This window comes from Amaranthus tricolor, chromosome 12 (assembly GCF_026212465.1).
Source record: "Amaranthus tricolor cultivar Red isolate AtriRed21 chromosome 12, ASM2621246v1, whole genome shotgun sequence".
NCBI lineage: Eukaryota > Viridiplantae > Streptophyta > Magnoliopsida > Caryophyllales > Amaranthaceae > Amaranthus > Amaranthus tricolor.
The window spans coordinates 9,007,817-9,026,877 of NC_080058.1; the positions used below are offsets into that span (position 1 = coordinate 9,007,817).

Sequence of the window (19,061 nt, forward strand, 5' to 3'; positions counted from 1 at the left end):
ACCCAACAAGATATTCATTGAATTACAAATAATTGATTACAAATTACATTGCACATTTATATTTTTGTGGGACACTTGTTCCTCACCTATATACTTTTGAGAGCAATCATGTTGCTTTGCAAACCATAATGTGTTTCTTGTGTTAGAATTCTTTGCAAAGCATAAAACTCTATTTATAGAACCAGTCTAATGTCGGTGGAAGTTATGCCCTAATATATGGTTATTCTAGTTCCTTTCTTTCTTAATCGATTTAGATAATTCTTATTTACTACACTTTGGATATATTTTTAGGAGCTGTTTGGTTTGCTAATATATTAAGTAGATATCGTTTTTAGTTGTTAGTTTGTGATGAAAAGTAATGAAATTTGTTATCATAAATTCATAAGGTAATATAATTCGTTATTTTGTTACAACTCATAAACTAGTCGAAACAAAAAAGCCACCAACTCCCAAAAGTCCTTAGCATATATAAGTTGAGATTACTACTCATCCAAACACAAGTTTCCATCGTTTAAGTCATCGACGATTTCCACCAACGTCATCTAATGCCTGTTCACCGCCGTAATCTACTTCCATGTCCACTATAGTATGTCAATGTTCTTGGAGATCATGTATTTTCTTCAAATTTTAATCAAGATTTTCAGATTCAATCTTCTCTTAAGTCAACTGCCCCATATCAATTTAGAAGCTGCCAAATTTTTAGATCAATGCAACCAATTGAGAGAACAAACCAACTTATTTGATCATTTGAACCCTAAATAAATGAATCATATTCTTGAAGAAAATAAAGATGGAGAAAATGAAGGAGTGCTTGAGATGAGAGAAGACATAGAAGATTCATAGTGTGATAGTGATGGATAGTAATGGTGGTCAATAGTTACACCAGAGAGAAAAAAGAGTTACATGAGAGAGAAAAAAAAGAGTTGAAAAACAGTTTTCGTGATACATTTCTTTAAACCAAACAAATAAAAGATTATACCAAATACTCCATCAAAATATCTCATTTTTCATATTACTTTTCGAACATATACACACAAGGTAAACCTAGTAAAACCTAAGGGGTGTTTAGTAATTCGGCGTTTAGTAATTGATTGTTGACCGTTGACCGTTGACTGTTGATTTTTTTACTTGACTTATTTGACTAACTAGAAATATGGACTATTTTTATTGGCTTTTTGAGCTAGTTGAAAAAGATAGCTTTTTATGGAGATGTTTGGTAAATTTGAATGTTGGCTGTTGATTGTGTATTAAAGAAGAAGTGGGCCAACAAGCCAAAAGCCAACTGAAAAAGTTAGCTGGAACAACTTTTTCATTTTAACTTAAAAAGCTAACTTTCCAGCCACTTTAAAAGCCATTTACCAAATAAATTTTTAGCTATTGACCAATTAACAAACTAAAAACCAAAAATCAATAAAAAAAACTAAGTAATAAGGTAAGAACCAAACACCTCCGCTAAAACAAAACATTCCCTAAATAAAAGATGGGTTTCGTACTATATAACTTATCAACACTACATGAATGAAACCACGTTGACACAGTGGACCAGACCAATCCGGAAATTAACCAAACTCCTCTTCAAAGCAACATACTGATACAAGCGCGTACCAATGTCAACTCTCACTAATACTTTGCTTCATCATCTCACCTACATTATCCCCATTTACATCTTAGGGTTTCTGCAACTGCTCAATTGAGCTTCATCAATGGCAGAAATCGGGAAAACAGTGCTGAATTCAGGATGGTTAGCAGCCAGATTTTCTGAAATCAACCTCACTGGAGTACAACTCACTACTACTCATCCACCTTCCGGCCCTTTTTCCCCTTGGATGAGCGCCCTTGTTCCCGGAACGTAATTATCTTTCCCCTCTCTCTTCTATTTTGATTCATTGATTTTGCTCGTAGCATTTCTATGTTTATGGAGGTGATGCAGTTTGTCAATTTGTTGCTATGAATTATGATTCATGTTGACGGTGGAACTTGGAAGTAGCACTAATTTTGATTTTTGCTGATACTCCATTCAATTTGAATTTTTTGGTGTGCTTTTGATGATTATTGAATCATACGAGTGATTACATTTGTTATTGTTGTGAAGCTTATTTGTTTTATTGATTAGTTGAAGTTATTCGTTGACATTGTTTAGAGGTTTGCCTTTTTTCTGGTAATTATCCGAAACTAATTTTGATTTGTGAGTTTTTCTTGGAAAAGGCTAGATTGTGTACATCTTGGAATTCTCAAATCCTACCCATGGTGGAATACATGATGTATGTTGTTCTGTTTGTTGGGATTGAAGGGGTAATCACATCCTATTATATAGTAATTATTTATGTTACAGACTCTGAACCTCATATTCTACATGAGTTAGGCATCCATCTGGCCTGGCATTGAAATGAAAAATTTTCTTATATTGATCCAATAAAAGCTCGGTGTCCTATTTATGTTTGAGAGTGTCAAAGGTACTTGAGGTGAATTCAAAAGTTAAGTGAAGTAGGTAATAATAGCCACTAAGTATATTGATGAGGCTAGAAATTGATATAGAGATGCTTTCATATTTGTCAATGCTGGGAAGTAAATTAAAGATGATTTGGTGTATCATGTTATTGTTTTTGATAGATGGAATCTTTGTGCCACGGGAAAGCTTTGATCATTATTATGTAAAGGCTACCACCTACAAATTACACTGCATTATTTATAATGACTGCCGGCTTAGAGGAGTGTTTGAGGCAAGATGTTGCGTAGTTGTACACTATTGAGTCCATAATCGAATCTCCTATATATGGAGATGACCTCAATCATTTCTTAAGCTATTGCCTAAGTTGCGTTGATGAAGGGAGCGAAGGGAATTCAAGGTTGAAGGTGGGCATTGAAGGAGGAGCTTCTAAGAAGCCAAAATGGGGGCAAGACAAATATGTATCACATGACAACTGTTCAATGCAATGTGTGTTGACCTTTTGGGAGCAGAAGTAGAGGCACTTACGATTCAATGGGGTCATTTGACCCCACTTGACTTTTTTGACAATGACCCCTCTTGAGTTTTTTGACTCTTGAAAATTTATGTACATTTACTATGTATGATTAAGAAAAAATAGAAGATTTTTACATTGAATCCACTTAACATATGAATAACATGCAAGAGTATTTGAAATTGAAGCTACAATATTGCTATAGTGACATTTATCAATCAATTTGAATGAGTATAAATGTATAATTGACCGACCTTTTCTATGTCGGATAACTTATGGTATGTGGGAAAATATAAATTACTATTTTTCTAAAAAATATTAAATTTTTGGCACAAATTTAAATTTCTTAGTCGAACAATAACTATTTGACATTTCTGAGGTTTATGTATTGACTCTATTTATTTATGGAAATTGAACATAAATTGACAAGTTAAATGGTGCACATTACTAATTGCAAAATTTTGGTTGTATGACATTGACTTTATTGTGGACTTTGACCATGACTTTTGAAACCCACTTAATTTAATGTCTTGATCTCCACTGTTTGTGAGATTCCTTTTTTTGATTCATTGAACTATAAAAGAGTCTTGTCAACTCAGAAATTAGGGTTATCTAGGATTGTCTGTGAGTGCAAACAAGTGGCATAGAGTTATTGAACTCTAGAGAGACTTGTATTGTAATCATGAGAAACTCCACTGTTGAATGTTGTAAGCTTTAGAGGGTGAGCTATAGTGGTGAGATATTTCTTTTCTGTATTGTTGAATCATCAAAGAAATATAATGACTTTTGAGGGCAGGTACCTAAGGTACTATAAATATTGTTGTGTTCTTGCTCTGTTTTTGCAAATCTTTATTTGCTTGTATGCTCGGTTTTTCTCCCTTCTTCTACATCTTCTTCACCAATTTAGGGTCCAAATCTTTTCATCTCATACTCATTAAATTCCCTGGGATGGCAGTGAGATTGCAGAGGCTTCAGTTTATAGTTTATACAATAGTTGTCCTATAAACATTTGGCATGATTCATCATTTGTTTTGGGAGTCTTTTTCTTTTTTACATTATGTTATTCCTAGAACAAGTTTGAAACTTTTGTTAATTTAATTCTTTTGTTGGACAGCATGATAGCTTTCGTTCTTTTGTTAAATACTGCAACCATGCGAGCTTGGAGAAAATCATATGCTGCCCTTTCATATGAGTTGTTTATTAATAATAAATTGGAAACTTACTGGTAACGGAGAGGATATTTGTTTAAGTGAACAAGTTCTTCTTGTGCTGATTGGTGGTGTGAGTATTTTGTTTGGCAGGGTACTAGCAACCCTTGTGGAAAACAAAGAGCTTCCCGATCCATTCTATGGTGTGAAAAACAAAGAAATTATAGACATTGCTGATTCTGGGAGGGATCATTATACGTTCTGTTTTTTCACAAAATTTGAGTGTAAGTTGGTAAGTGACAAAATACTTCATAATTTTCATAATACAAATACATTCTTTTTTGATGTACGTTGGTAGTAAGTTTGAAAGCTAAAGTTGACATAAAGACAAGCTTTTCTTTATATAAATTTTTCAGGCTGTGAACCAACATGTGGACTTGAATTTTCGTGCCATTAACTACTCTGCAGAGGTCTACTTGAATGGTCACAAAAGAGTTCTTGGAAAGGGAATGTTCCGCAGACACTCTCTTGATGTCACTGACATATTGTCCCCCGTTGGTCAAAATCTTCTAGCTGTAATTGTTCACCCTCCCGATCATCCCGGTAGAATCCCGCCTACTGGTGGTCAAGGAGGTGATCATGAGGTAAGCAACATTTTTCTTGAATTCTGTAATTTCTTTAATCATTTAAACATTGAACCATGGATCAATTCCCAATACTATCATAGACTTAGATGCTGGGTAGTTGGCCATTTCCACCCAGCTCCCCAAGATGGAACTGGATTCGAACCAATCTCAGGCGGTTCCAATTTCTCCCTCCCAGATGGAACCAAACAAGTAGTTTTGGCAGCTAGGGGGACAAATTTTGTTTCTAAGTCCGATTAATCTATGACAAATTATTGATTTTTTTTCCTAAAAGTGAAGAAAGTGCAAGGCGCAAAAACCACAAAGCGCATGAAAGTACGCACCCTCTGTATCTCGTTGAACCCAATAGAGCTTACCTTGGAGATGTGCTAACCATCATTGCGACATCACTACCAATATAGAACTTTTGGGATACTTTGTGTCACACTATTCAACTTATCCCAAATTTTCTCGAGTGCTTTTCTTGCTCTACTTTCTACTTGGGCATATATGCACATATGACATTCGAATATTTCTCTTACATAAACAAAATTTATTTTCACAGTACTTTCATTTGTTCTTTACACCTTTATCACATTAATAGCTAACGAATCCTCTGTCATCAAATGCTTTTAGGGTGAAATTTTTAGGACGTATATGAGGAGTAGTATTTTTTGTCTTGTGTAAAAAATTTAAAAGTCATGAAGGAAGAGAGTAAAATGTGGTGGGACATAAGCCAAAAATATGATAATTAATAGATAGATGAAGAATGATAGAGGGTAGAAAGTTGTGAGACATAGGCCAAATATATAAATGATGAAAAATGAAAGGGGCAAACCAAACTGGTAAATGAGGCAAAATGAGAGGGACAAAGGGATTGTTGATGCATTCTAATGCCGACTCTATTTCTCTTATCTTGTTCAGAATACTATAATTTGCATATTACCTCTGTTTTGGTCTCTCCTATAGTCCACTTTGTTTTCTGCATGAAAAGAATGTTAATCTTGCGTTTTTAATAATATCTACCAACTTAATCACTTTCGGTACCAACATTCCAAGATGCTAATCTTAGTTTTGATCAACTTGTTTTTCTTAGTCTCTTATCTCTAAAACCTATTAATCTTTGTTTATTTGACACCAAATTTAGGAGAGTTGGCACGCTGCTTGCAACCCTTGTATACTTAAGAATGCACGCAAGCAACTCCCTTGCTCGTTTGATTCCACATTTTGGCAACTCTTGTGTACTTATCACTACCCTTGGGAAGGGTACCACGTCGTTGATAGGGGAAACCTAGGCGTTGATTCAAATTCGGCTCATGTCACAAGATGTAACGATTAGTTATACTAGTTTTCACTAATCTACTCTAAGTCTCTAACCATCTTCCTTTATCCGGGCTTAGGAATGAAAATCATTGTTGGATACTAGAGCACTAACACACGAAGTATGGGCTGTGTCACCTCTAGGTTTGAGTCCAAAAGCTCAAAAGGATGTTTTGAAAAGAAGTTTTGATAAAAGCTCTGAATGCACGTCACCCACGAACATTTCCCTATGCTTAGGAACCTTTCGCGCCTCTAGTTGTGCCTCTGTACATCACAAGGAACTGCCTTTCCTTGTTTGTTCCGAGGCGAATTCCAGTGCCACAGGCTGTGTCTCCCTTTTCTTAAAATTAAGCAAGGATTTGAGACAATTTAATTTGATAATTAGTATATATTTACCTGATTACGTTTCGACAATTAACTATACTAGCAGGAATCTTTCTCTGTGAAATGTAAGAGTTCAGGGAGAAGGGAAGAGGGGACTGGTTCAACTAAAGAGAGTTATGTCTTAGCATCATCCATAAGAGATCTTTAGATTGTTGAGTTTGGTGTAATGCAAGTCTCATCAGTCATTATAGGCATTGATTAAAGGCATTGATTATTTAATGTTACAGCCTTGGTAAAGTCGCTTTGGTGAAAGCTACTCATATACTTCTTGCGATAATGTTTTCTTTTTGACAAAAGTACAAGTCATATAAAACGTCTGACTATTTTTCTTTCTTCTATAAGGAAGTCATGACTCATGTTTGTAATATTTTACGCTATTATATGAAAAGCTCGGAATGTGAATACATTTTTGATTTTCCTTTTATTTTCCTATGTTTTGTCAACATGATAGATCGGAAAAGATGTTGCAGCTCAATATGTGGAGGGTTGGGATTGGATGATTCCTATCAGGTGACTCTCATATGAGACCATGAGAAGTAATAGTATGGAATTTGTTTGCATCCCAATTTCATTTCCATTTAATTCTTGTTTTTAAGAGGAGCTTTTAAGAGCTGAGATGGACGAGTTATTGCTAGGCTATACCTTTGGTTGTCAGCTATTGGCTTGATTTTCATGAACTTGTTGCTTAAGCATATAGTTTTGGAATCCATTAACTTCAATGTACGAGTGGATGGGTCTGTGCAGTTTATGTGTTTTATATATTATTACCTTGTATGTGAATTTCATTACTCAAATGACCACTTGGCACAAAAGTTTCATGCTGTTGGTATATGTTGAACAATTGCACATTTTGACATTTCAGGCATAATCAGTTGAGTGGGATATAGTTTAGTACTAGATCTCAATTTCTGATGCTTTGTGGGTGATGGATTCCTGATATGTTTTGCATAACCAGAAATGATTGTGAATTAAAATAACAACATATTTTTACATAGACATCTTTTCTGTTCAAATCTAACAGGGACAGAAACACTGGCATTTGGGATGAGGTTTCACTCTCAGTCACTGGGGTAAGTATTGTGCTTAACATGCTTGTTCTTTTTCCTTTGTGTCGAATCAATTCTCAAACCATGTGGCTTCGTCGTGTAACCAATTGCCTTTTGTCACCTTGTTAAATGTTGACCAATCCTTTATGAAAATCCGGGAATATAGGAACTGTCTTCTCTCTTGCAGTTATGTTAGCATTGTCCTCAAATCATTTTTTATGACGTCTCCTTTTTTGTTTTTTAAGTTCATAGTAGCTGGAAACATTTTGCATCAAATATGGACTCTGTAAATTAATACTCTGCAGGCTTTTTCTTACAAAAAGCACTCTTGAATAGCTCCATTAGTCAATTAACCGCTGGTAATTTCAGTCATTAAAAATGTCATCCAAAATCCTGTTTTACTAACCACCTTTCAACTTATTTATGCTAATTAACATTTAGTCTTATCCTAACCCCTTTAATCATTCTAAAATCCAACTCCCCTCGTCATTCCCCATGAAACCTACCTGTCTCCACCCATCTCTCTGTTAGAGTATATAACATATCTTGGGGCTTCAACCTTCAGCTTAAACTTTTAATTGAATTGGTTCCTTGACATAGTATCAGAAGTTAATGCGTTATGAGGTCACAAGTTTGAATCTCAGCTACCCTCATTTCAAGTGGAATATTTTAAGTTAGATATGTGAGGGCTTATGTTGCATCCACACTTTTAGCCCAAAAGGTTCTCGTGTGAGGGGATGTTAGAGTATTTAGCATATCTTGGGGCTTTAATCTTTAGCTTAGGCTTTTGGTTGAGTTGGTTCCTTGACATAGTAAGCTAAAGGTTGAAGCCCCAAGATATGTGATATACTCTATCACACTCAACTCTTTCAATCCAAAAGAATTTTCTTATAGTAGTATCTAAAACTTAACTAGAAGAACAATTCAGTTAGTTTAAAATAAAAAATAAGTCCATGACCATTTGATGTTTCATGTTTCTAAATCTTTTCATCACAAGTTTGCTCAACTATGAAGCATTAAATACATCCACATAATAAATGAAAGTTGAGCAGTGATAATTCTGCTGAAGTAGTATACAGTGGTTCATTCTGAAAGAAGCAAAGTTGCTTTGACTCCAATCAAAAAAATACAATGTTGAGGAAATTTAGATAAATAGTCAATGGTTACTTCCAATAAAATTGGTCTCTGACAGACCTGTCTGTTGCAAGCTGTTCACCTCTGATTCTTTAGTTTACTGGTCTTTTTCATAATCATTAAACTTTGAACCCCTGTTTATCTTGAGAGTGTGTTCCATCTCTTCATTTCATTAGAATTTGAATCCATGCGTAAGCGGTTTTGATGGATAAGGGGAGATATTGTTAATTATGTTGGTTAGGATAGGATTTAATATTGGTTGAAATTACTTATGAGAAAGATGGTTTGGGGAATAAAACTAAGAACATAGGAGTGGATTTTTTTAAAGACTCAGTGGTGGATGGTCTCATGGCCAATAGCTTAAATTTGTAAGGATTGTTTTGGGATCAAGAATCCGTCTTAAAATTATGCATGAGATTGTCCCTAGCGTGGTTTGGTCTAGGTCTCCATTTTGGTTTTAGACTAAAACAGCTTCACTACCTATTAGTAAGAAATTTCATTGACGCCTTATGTAACCGCCTCGAATTATGAAGGCAAACACTAACTGGAATTTAGTATTAATCAAGCGGAAGCTTACTTTTGCCAACACAATTAAGGGGTTACTTAAAGGTCAAACCAATATTCAAGTATAATACTTGACCAAACCAAAGCAATATAACGGAAGTCTTAACTGTCCAAAATATAGGAAAATTACAACCAAATCGAAATAAGTCCAAAGTTCAAATTACATCCTTAAAATAGTCTAAATCTAAACTAATAGTCTTTCAAATACAATAAATAGATCTAGACAAAAGGGGAGTCATACTCCAACTCGGGTTCAACTTCCGCTCGCATATCCATTCTCCGTCGAGGTGCCATAGGGGTTTACTCTAAAAACAAAACCATTGGAAAAACATACAAAGCATAGTATCAGGAAAAAGGCTGAGTATAAATACACTGGTGTCCGTCAAATAAGTTATTAAAATCTTTTTTTTTATTGAGTAAATTTATTTTGAAATATGCTTTTTCATTTGATAAATCATATTATGATTCAAATCCAGTTCAATGGCTCTATAGTAATTTCAAATTCTCATTTTTCATCATAAATCATAAGATCTCAATAGATCCAAATCAATTTCAAACTCATATCATAAATTTACATGGGTACTCTGTGAGTCATCCTGTGACTCGTTTGGTAGTCGGTCTACTGCCCGTGACATGTCCGGCAAGTGTAACACAATGGTATTGTGAACAATACGCGCTCAGCATTGGTGAGCCGTTTAATTATGCACACAACATTTGCTGTGGCATATGTACCCGCCATTTAGGCTAAAACATTTTTTTGTACATAGTATATATCTTGTAATTTTAATAGTATTTGAAAGTTAAAAATATTAACTTTTTCCATATGATAAACATCATTTATTTGCACATAGCAAAACATACTTTATTTGCGACTTAGCAAAATCAAATCATAATATTTTCCACATGGGTAAAACATGCTTAGCATAATCATATCATTAAACATAACCTTTGTATTATATTGGGGCATCACTAGCATGTATGGAAATGCATCGTAACAAAAAGTAATTAAAGTTCAATACGATTTTTTTTTTAAGGAAACCACTAAAATGTTTCGTTTCAATCCTTCTTAAAGTAAATATAACTTAAAAGGGTTTTGAAATTCATTCAAAACAATTAGAATATGATTCATAAGTCTATAAAATCATTACGACAGAAGATTTCATAAAACACTATTTTCTTAAATACGAGATAGTTTTGCCGGTAATAAAATCGATAATTGATTTACAAAGTACATATTAATTCTCCAACAAGGCCCAAATTAATCAAGCCATTATAATACCTTTATTTAAAATGAATTTAAGGTTGTCTCATCAGATTATAATTGGTTATGCGAACTTATAATGATCTTACAATTATTTTTGACAATTTGGGTATTTACCGTTATTTAAATGGTGTCTTAAACCCGTAAAATTGATAAACCATCTAATTTAAACTTAATTTATACTATGAGGCAGTAGGTTATTAATATAATTATAATTTTTTTTATATAGGTCTATTTTTACACAAATTTAATTAACAATATTACACTTTTTAATAAATAAACATTTTCTATTAATTTGATAAATTAGTAAATAATTAATAATTTATTTTATAAAATTATACCAAAGTTTCAGAAGTCAATAACATGTTTATTAGGCCATTTGAACTTATAAAAGTCATGTATAATGTTTTATTATTTTGTATAGACATTTTATCGATAAATAGAATAAAATAGGTTTAAAATTATTTGAGTCCGAATAAAATATTATAAAAATTATATGATATTCCAGAAGCTATTTTAAGGGGTATAAAATTTTAAATAACCATTAAAAATCATGTGGGGTATTTTTAATAATTAATATCGTTATTTTACTGATAAACCGAATAAAATTTATTTAAGTCCATATATGGTCACGAAAATCCATATAAATTTTTGAACATGTATCTACTGTTTATATAATTGTCTCATAAAATTTTCATGTCCAAAAGACGTCATTTAGTATTTATTTTATATTTTACCGTTTTCAAACTTACCGATTATTAATAACCGAGTAAAAATTATTAAGGTCCTTAAATGTCAGCGAAACCTTCCCAAACTTTTACCAATTTTACCTACTGTCCATATGAGTATGTGATAAAAATTTCAAGTCCATATGTCTTTGTTTGGTAATTATTTTATATTTTACCATTTTACAATTTACCGTTAAACAATTTAATGATTATTCAAAAATCATAAAAAAAAATTCAAAACTAAATATATTCTGGCCAAATCTTGTTGGAGACAATATAATATGTTTTTATTAATTATTTTTGATGATGAAGAGTTTATCTAATACCATGTTTTATAATAAGAGTATTTAACACCTTAAAATCCATCAAAATATCAATTTAACGAATATTCTCAACAAAAAAGTATCCAAGAAATTTTCTTAACATATAGCTACTAGAAATTTCTTTTAAAATGAATTTCAAATATTTTCAAATTCATATAATCATTTCCATCACAATAACTTTAACAAAGTAGTGTTAAACATGCCTTTAAACATACAATAATTTATAAAATCAACATGCATGATGCCCACAATAATAATACATGTAATAAATTATTCCATACTCAAATTTATCATTTTGATATCATTTTTCAAGATTTAAGAACTTCTCTTTGGGAATTTTTTTTTTTTTTTTTTAAAAAAAAAAGTTTATACACAAACTTTCCCAACTTGTTCTTAAATCCTTTAAAAATCACCCCATGTGACATACCTTGACTCCAAGCCTATATAATTATTCCGTAAGCTCCTACGCGTTCTTAGAAGCGGTTCTAACTTCGGGTCCTTGCCCTTCAAGTTTCAACTCCAACTCTTCAACTAAACATATTGCATTCATCCAAAAATCAATAATAATTTTGGATTTCTAACATGCACTTAACTTTTTCTAGTTAGAGTTGTTAGACTAATACTTGTGATGATTTTAATATATTTGGAGTATACTTATTATGTTGAGCAACATGCTTAGTTAAGTTCTCATAATTTTATTTGAATCCTTTAAGTAACAAAATTTATATGTTTGTGGAAATACATCTTCTTACTTTCTATTATGGCCGATTTTTATAGATTTATAAGTGATGATTTTCTTAGTTTAGAGATAAAATACTCATTTTATAATGATCTTAGTTTATAGAAAGATTCATGTAAAAAATATGTTTTACATGAACAAGTTTTAACAAAAACTAGTGGAATAAAGAAATGAACATAACTTACTCTATACTTGGTGGATTTCTTCAAGTTTGGTGTCTATAGAAAGCTCTTAAGATGAAGATTATTTTTATGGGAGATTTGAGTTTATAAACATAAATTTTCAGAAGTTTTAGATGGGTTTTTGAAGAAGATTTGATGAGAAAAGAAGGTGTTTTTGCTAGGAATTGTAAGATTGAACTTCAACTATGCTTATGGATGAAATAAGGAGTAAAATGAAGAGTGAAAGAAGGTTGATGGAGCTGAAAATATGGACAGCAAATATGTCTTAATTTATTATGTTTGCATGCTTGTTATGATGGTGTTTTTGGGTAAGAACAATAGGGGCTTTGGGTAGAGAGTTTGGTGGAGTGTGCAAGTGAGTTTTGGGGCTAAAAGAGGGCTAGTATGGCAGCTAGGGACTGCTGTTTTGGGGCTGATTTGAGGTGATTTATATCCTCAATTTGGTCTAATATGGTGTAAGAAAGGTTTATCTAAGATAGTTTAAGGTTTGGGTAAAAAGTGTTGTACATGTAACAAGTTATGTAACTTGTACTTCATGTTTAAAAATCACTTGTATATGTGTGAAATATTTAATTTACTGCCATCATGGTTATATAATATGCTTGGGTAATAATTAAAATTTTCTCGAACTGTTATGGGTAGTTGCTCAACTTTAAGTTTTACCTCCAAAGTTTACGTTACTTGTTACGATTCATAATGACGTTACGAATTAACAAGTTTCTAATCATTGTAGAGAATTTTTAAATTACGACCATCACTAATTAAATTATAGTTAGTAACGAACAAATATATAAGAAAAATTAGGCGCTAAAAACGACTAATGAAATCTCCTAATAATACGACTGTTTCACCTTATCTTTTAGGGAAATGTAATATATACTGGGTTTTATCCAAAATTGTATTTTGGTATGTTCCTGACATATTTTTAAATAGTTGTAATCCTGCTATTTGTCTTGTGATGAGCTGAAATATATTTTGTGCAACATCTAGTAAATGACTTTATGTGAAGTTGCAGATGATGTTTACTGCCAAGGATCAATCGGAAATAACCTCTTTATTATCACTAATAAGTGTATAACAAGGGCAAGGTTACATATGCTAAGACCCCCCAAACTCCACCTTAGGTGGGAGCCACTTAATGGCATTGAGGCAATGAAATGTGCTGTTGATGATGTAGTAAATGACTGATGTTGATGTCTGTCTTGTTCAGCCGGTCAAAATAATAGATCCGCACTTGGTATCATCATTCTTTGATGACTATAAGACGGCATACTTGTATGCTACAGTAGAACTGGAAAATAGGAGTGGTTGGGTTGCAGAATGCTCTTTGAGCATTGAAGTGACTGCTGAAGTCGAGGATAATATCTGCCTGGTTGAGCATTTTCAGACTCAGAACCTGTCAATCCCTCCTGGGGCACATGTTCAGTATTCATTTCCCGAGGTACGTTCTAATAGTTTCAAATTCGTTTGCTCTATCTGATTTCTGGGGAAATATCTATAATTAAATTTCATACAGACTAATAACCCAAAAAAGGAAAAAAAAAAAGAAAAAAGTATAGATGTCACAAGTACAAATTCTCTTAATTCTGGTCATACAATCTACTTATAATTTACGGAAAACCTTTATAGCTGTAAAAACAAATTACAAAAGAATGCTGGTGAAGTTCTTTTTCTTTCTGGAATCACTTCTTTATTCATACTTTTTCGAACTCGAGCTCACTGTATCCATGATTATGGGACCCATGGCCATTTCTCGACCTGGAATGTCAATTCGGATCGCGGGATGATAGTGTACCAGATTGTTGAGGGGTCCATGTCCCTCACTTGCTGTTGTATTATTGGTAGCCTTTTGTTTGTAATACATACATCTTGCATTCTCTCACAGCATGATGCATCCACTTATTTATTTGTAATGGAGGACGCTTGAACACACCATCTAGATCTTAGTATAATGATTACCGAGGGATTGGTTAATGTTATTAACCTCTCATGCTCTTGTGCATATTGTTAAAATGTTAAATTTGCTGTTGTATACATGTAAAAACATGATACAAGATGAAGAAAATGATTGATCATGCTCTATTTAATCTGTTCTCCTTATATAAAGCCTCAACTCTTTTTTAGAGTCGAAAGGACTAAATCTTGTCGTAGGCTTCCTATGATCTATGAAATTTAGCCAGATTGTAGGGAACATTTTGAATGACATTTTGTTGTCTTGATGGAATGAGATTCTATATTTATTTTAGGAACTTATCTAAGTTTGAAAAACTTCAATGTGCAGCTTTTCTTCTATAAGCCAAATCTATGGTGGCCAAATGGTATGGGCAAGCAATCCTTGTATAATATCATTATCTCAGTGGATGTGAAAGGATTTGGAGAATCAGATATGTGGAACCATCTATTTGGATTTCGCAAAATTGAAAGCTATATTGATAATGTTACTGGTGGAAGGTATGAAAACAAGTAAACTATTGTTCATTATGATTTAAAATGTAGGTTCCCTATAATCATTACCATCTACAGGTTGTTTAAGGTTAATGGACAGCCTGTTTTTATCCGTGGTGGTAATTGGATTTTGTCAGATGGTTTACTGCGTCTCTCCAAGAAGCGATATCAAACAGACATAAAATTCCATGCTGATATGAACTTTAATATGATACGCTGTTGGGGTGGGGGATTGGCTGAGAGACCAGAATTTTACCATTATTGTGATGTGTATGGGCTGTTGGTAAGTTACGCTCTCTACTCTTCCAACTGTAGTTGCTTTCTCCAGAGTATCGAGTCCACAAACCAAAATGAGGCTTTTTTTTGGTGCTATTTTTTATTACTTTTTTTTAATTGCCTTTTCTTTTCTACTGATTTATCTTTACTCTTCTTCTCTGTTAATTAAATATCTATCCATTGGCTAAAAGTGTATTATTTACTTTCATTTTAGAATATTTCCGTGATCTCTGTATGCCTGTGCGATGACTTTTTGCGATTTCTGATTTTACACTATCTAGTGGTATATGAATCTGAAGTAAACTTACTCTACATGGACATGAGTCTCTTTGCTAACCTTCTCTGTAAAATCTATATCCGTATTGTCTACTCTAGAATGACAGAATTATAGCTTTTGATGCAAATGTATAGCCTTAGTCGAAAGGAACGAGATAAAATTGTTCTGTTATGTAGGGACCATTTTTCTAGTGCTTTTTATCTTTCTGTAAAGCATAAAATTATTTTCTAATATGTGCTTTGAAAGCAAATCGTGGCATCAGTTGAGTAGTGTTATATTCACTGTCTCAGCCCTTACTAGCTATTAAGCTGTTATGCACATTGAAATTTATGCAAAATTTATGGAAGGAACTTATGTGCATGCTTTTGTTCACTACTAATCTACAATCATTTAGAACCTCTCATCTCTTAACATGAAAGATGTTTTGGTAAGGTTGACTGCTGTCACTTTTGGAAAACATAAATTGAATTACTGAAGGTAGTGAAAAATTCTAATTGGCTAATTGATGCTGTGACAGTTGATGCTATGCCTTTGAGATGCTACTGTAACTAGTTATTTGTTGTTATCATAATTGTGACTGCACCACTTTTTGTTCTGCATATTCAGGGATCCTGTCTTTCCCAGGAATTTTCAGCCTTAAATTACATAATAGAATTAAAGCTGATGTGGTGAAGTTTATCTTTATGATAGACTCCCATAGTCCCATCAGCGCTGAAAGTTGTGACTTGTGAGGATCCAAGATTATATTGTTGAAGAAAGTTTTTTAAACTTTTGATGAGATAGTTCGAAAAAGACCGGGTTTCAAGAATGCCTTCTTCGCCTTCATGGCAATACTTTTTCTATCTTCTAATACTCTCCTCACATGATTTCCATGATGTTGGATTATTTTATAGTAATGCTAGTGTTTATGGATACTATGTTATGCCTTTTCTGGAGTGGTGGAATGACATTGTCTATTCACCGTTTTCCCTTTGTAAGCCTTTTTTCTTGTTAATTTAGGTTCATTTAGATTCTACATTGCTGCCCTAGAACAAGCGAAGTCTGTTTGGTGCAGCTAATATATCTCAGACATGCTGAAAAAGTTTTCTTCTTTAGCACTCCTGACTCCACTAATCCTCTCCCTTCTTCCACTTATAGCTTTTGTTTCTTGGAGTGAATTTTCTTTCTTATATTCTCACAAATTTTCTGATAGATATTGCTTGAGATTAAACAATCCATGGTTATGCTAGTTGGTATAGTTGTTTTTTTGGTAATGTGTGTATTTTATGTAGACTTGATATGGTTTTAGAAAGGAGAAACCGATCCAACAGTCTGAATCAATATCTGTGTGATGACTAGCTATCTCTTCGGCCCGTCTGTTTGCAGTATGTTTAATGGTGCATTTTATGCACATTTTCTGCAGGTATGGCAGGAATTTTGGATTACCGGAGATGTTGATGGACGAGGAGTGCCTATATCCAATCCAAATGGTCCTCTAGACCATGATCTATTTATGCTATGTGCTCGAGACACAGTCAAGCTCCTCAGGAATCATGCTAGTCTTGCTCTCTGGGTTGGTGGAAATGAACAAGTGCCACCAGAGGACATTAATGCTGCTCTTAAACATGACCTTAGACTTCATCCATTATTTGAAACTGGCCATGGAAATGGCACTTTGATAAAAGGTTTAGTTGGGATGTTGGATACTGATCCTAGTCTATACCTGGACGGCACTCGAGTATATGTTCAAGGATCTATGTGGGATGGATTTGCTGATGGGAAAGGAAATTTTACAGACGGTCCTTATGAAATCCAGAACCCTGAGGACTTTTTCAAGGACAACTTTTACAATTATGGATTTAATCCAGAGGTTGGATCTGTCGGAATGCCAGTTGCAGCTACGATAAGGGCAACAATGCCAAAAGAAGGTTGGAAGATTCCAAAATTTAAAATACTGGATAATGGTTATGTAGAAGAGGTGCCAAATCCAATCTGGGATTACCATAAATACATTCCCTACTCAAAACCAGGTTCTGTTCGTGATCAGATCCTACAATATGGAACTCCAAAGGATTTGGATGATTTTTGCTTGAAGGTGATTTCTTTTCTCTGTGGAATATATTTTATTTAGTTCTAGCCATGGCCGTGTGTTTGCATTTGCAATTCATGCGTTAACGACTTCTTTTGTTGTTTCAGTCTCAACTTGTTAACTATGTACAATATAGAGCTCTACTCGAGGGATGGACTTCTCATATGTGGAGTAAATTTACAGGCGTCTTAATATGGAAAACACAAAATCCATGGCCTGGTCTGAGGGGTCAATTTTATGATCACTTTCATGACCAAACTGCTGGTTTTTATGGATGCCGTTCTGCTGCTGAACCCATCCATGTCCAGCTAAATCTTGCAACCTATTGTATAGAGGTATCTGTCTGGCTGGAGTCCTTGCGTTGCGTCTTCTTATAGCAGCTACACGTCTTAAATTTGTTCAAAGTAAATATGTAGTTCGTTAGTTACAAATACTGTAGTTCATAGGTAACTGATTGAAATTTGTTTTCCAGGTAGTTAATACTACATCACACAAGCTATCTGATGTAGCTATAGAAACCTCAATATGGGATTTAGAAGGCACATGCCCATACTACAATGTCTATGAGAGGCTATCCGTGCTGCCGAAGAAGACTGTAACTATCACAGAGATGAAATATCCTGAATCCAAAAACCCAAAGCCAGTATACTTCCTTCTCCTCAAGCTATATCACATGTCAGATTATCGTATATTATCGAGGAACTTCTACTGGTTGCATTTATCGGTTGGTGATTACAAGCTGCTAGAACCGTATAGAACAAAGAAAATACCTCTCAAGATAACATCAAAAGTTATTAGTCAAGGTTACACCTATGAAGTACTGATGGAAGTAGAAAACACATCCAAGAAGCCAAATCTTGAGGGTCAGCTGCACAAGAACAACTTTTGCAGTGTAGTTGGCAAAGGTGGTTATGATGACTCCTTACATAAGTTCACAGAAGATAATGCTGAAAATAAACGTCAAGCTAAAATTCTCGAGAAGTTTAGCAAGCTTTTCTCTCGGGAAAGCAACAGTTTGAGGGTTGTCGAAATCAATGGAGCCGATGTAGGGGTAGCTTTCTTCTTGCATTTCTCAGTTCATATGTCAGAGGAGGAAAATAAGGAAGGGAAAGACACCAGAATTCTTCCTGTGCATTATTCGGACAACTACTTTTCTTTGGTACCAGGTGAGCGCATGTCAATAAAGATGAATTTCGAGGTTCCTCCAGGAAAATCTCCACGGATTAGACTTAGTGGTTGGAATTATGATGAGCTTACTGTTTTGTAATCCTCCATGGAGGTGTTGGTGTCAGAGTTAACCTTGTTCCCTGAGAGTTTGTTCATGTCACATGAGCAACCGTGAATTGTGTGTTTGTATCGTTGATTTATGTAGCTTTTATGTGGTGTATATCTTAATATGATGATATAGTTTTTTTACATTGCGTTGAAACATTGAATGGCACAACACTTTATCCATTCCTTTGTTGGAAATTAAGATACTTGTGAAATTGTCCAAATATAAATATGAGACACTTATAATGATGGATTCAAAAGAATAACACGATAGTTTAAAAAAATTACACAAGTTTTCAAAATGAGACGGT

General features: G+C 33.8%; 1 protein-coding gene across 2 annotated transcripts; it reads left to right on the forward strand.

Moving 5' to 3' along the window:
• Positions 1-1,523: 1,523 nt before the first annotated feature.
• Positions 1,524-18,933, forward strand: LOC130797300 (mannosylglycoprotein endo-beta-mannosidase). Of its 2 annotated transcripts, XM_057659851.1 has the most exons (11): positions 1,524-1,849; positions 4,262-4,400; positions 4,525-4,752; positions 6,887-6,945; positions 7,457-7,505; positions 13,623-13,853; positions 14,694-14,863; positions 14,936-15,140; positions 16,813-17,484; positions 17,586-17,813; positions 17,951-18,933. In XM_057659851.1, the coding sequence occupies exons 1-11, from the start codon at positions 1,704-1,706 to the stop codon at positions 18,743-18,745; spliced, it is 2,922 nt and encodes a 973-aa protein (XP_057515834.1). In that variant the 5' UTR covers positions 1,524-1,703; the 3' UTR covers positions 18,746-18,933. The 2 variants fall into 2 exon arrangements, with proteins under 2 accessions (XP_057515834.1, XP_057515835.1); XM_057659852.1 differs by lacking the exons at positions 1,524-1,849; positions 4,262-4,400; positions 6,887-6,945 and having other exon boundaries at positions 4,613-4,752.
• The last annotated feature ends 128 nt before the right edge of the window (positions 18,934-19,061 follow it).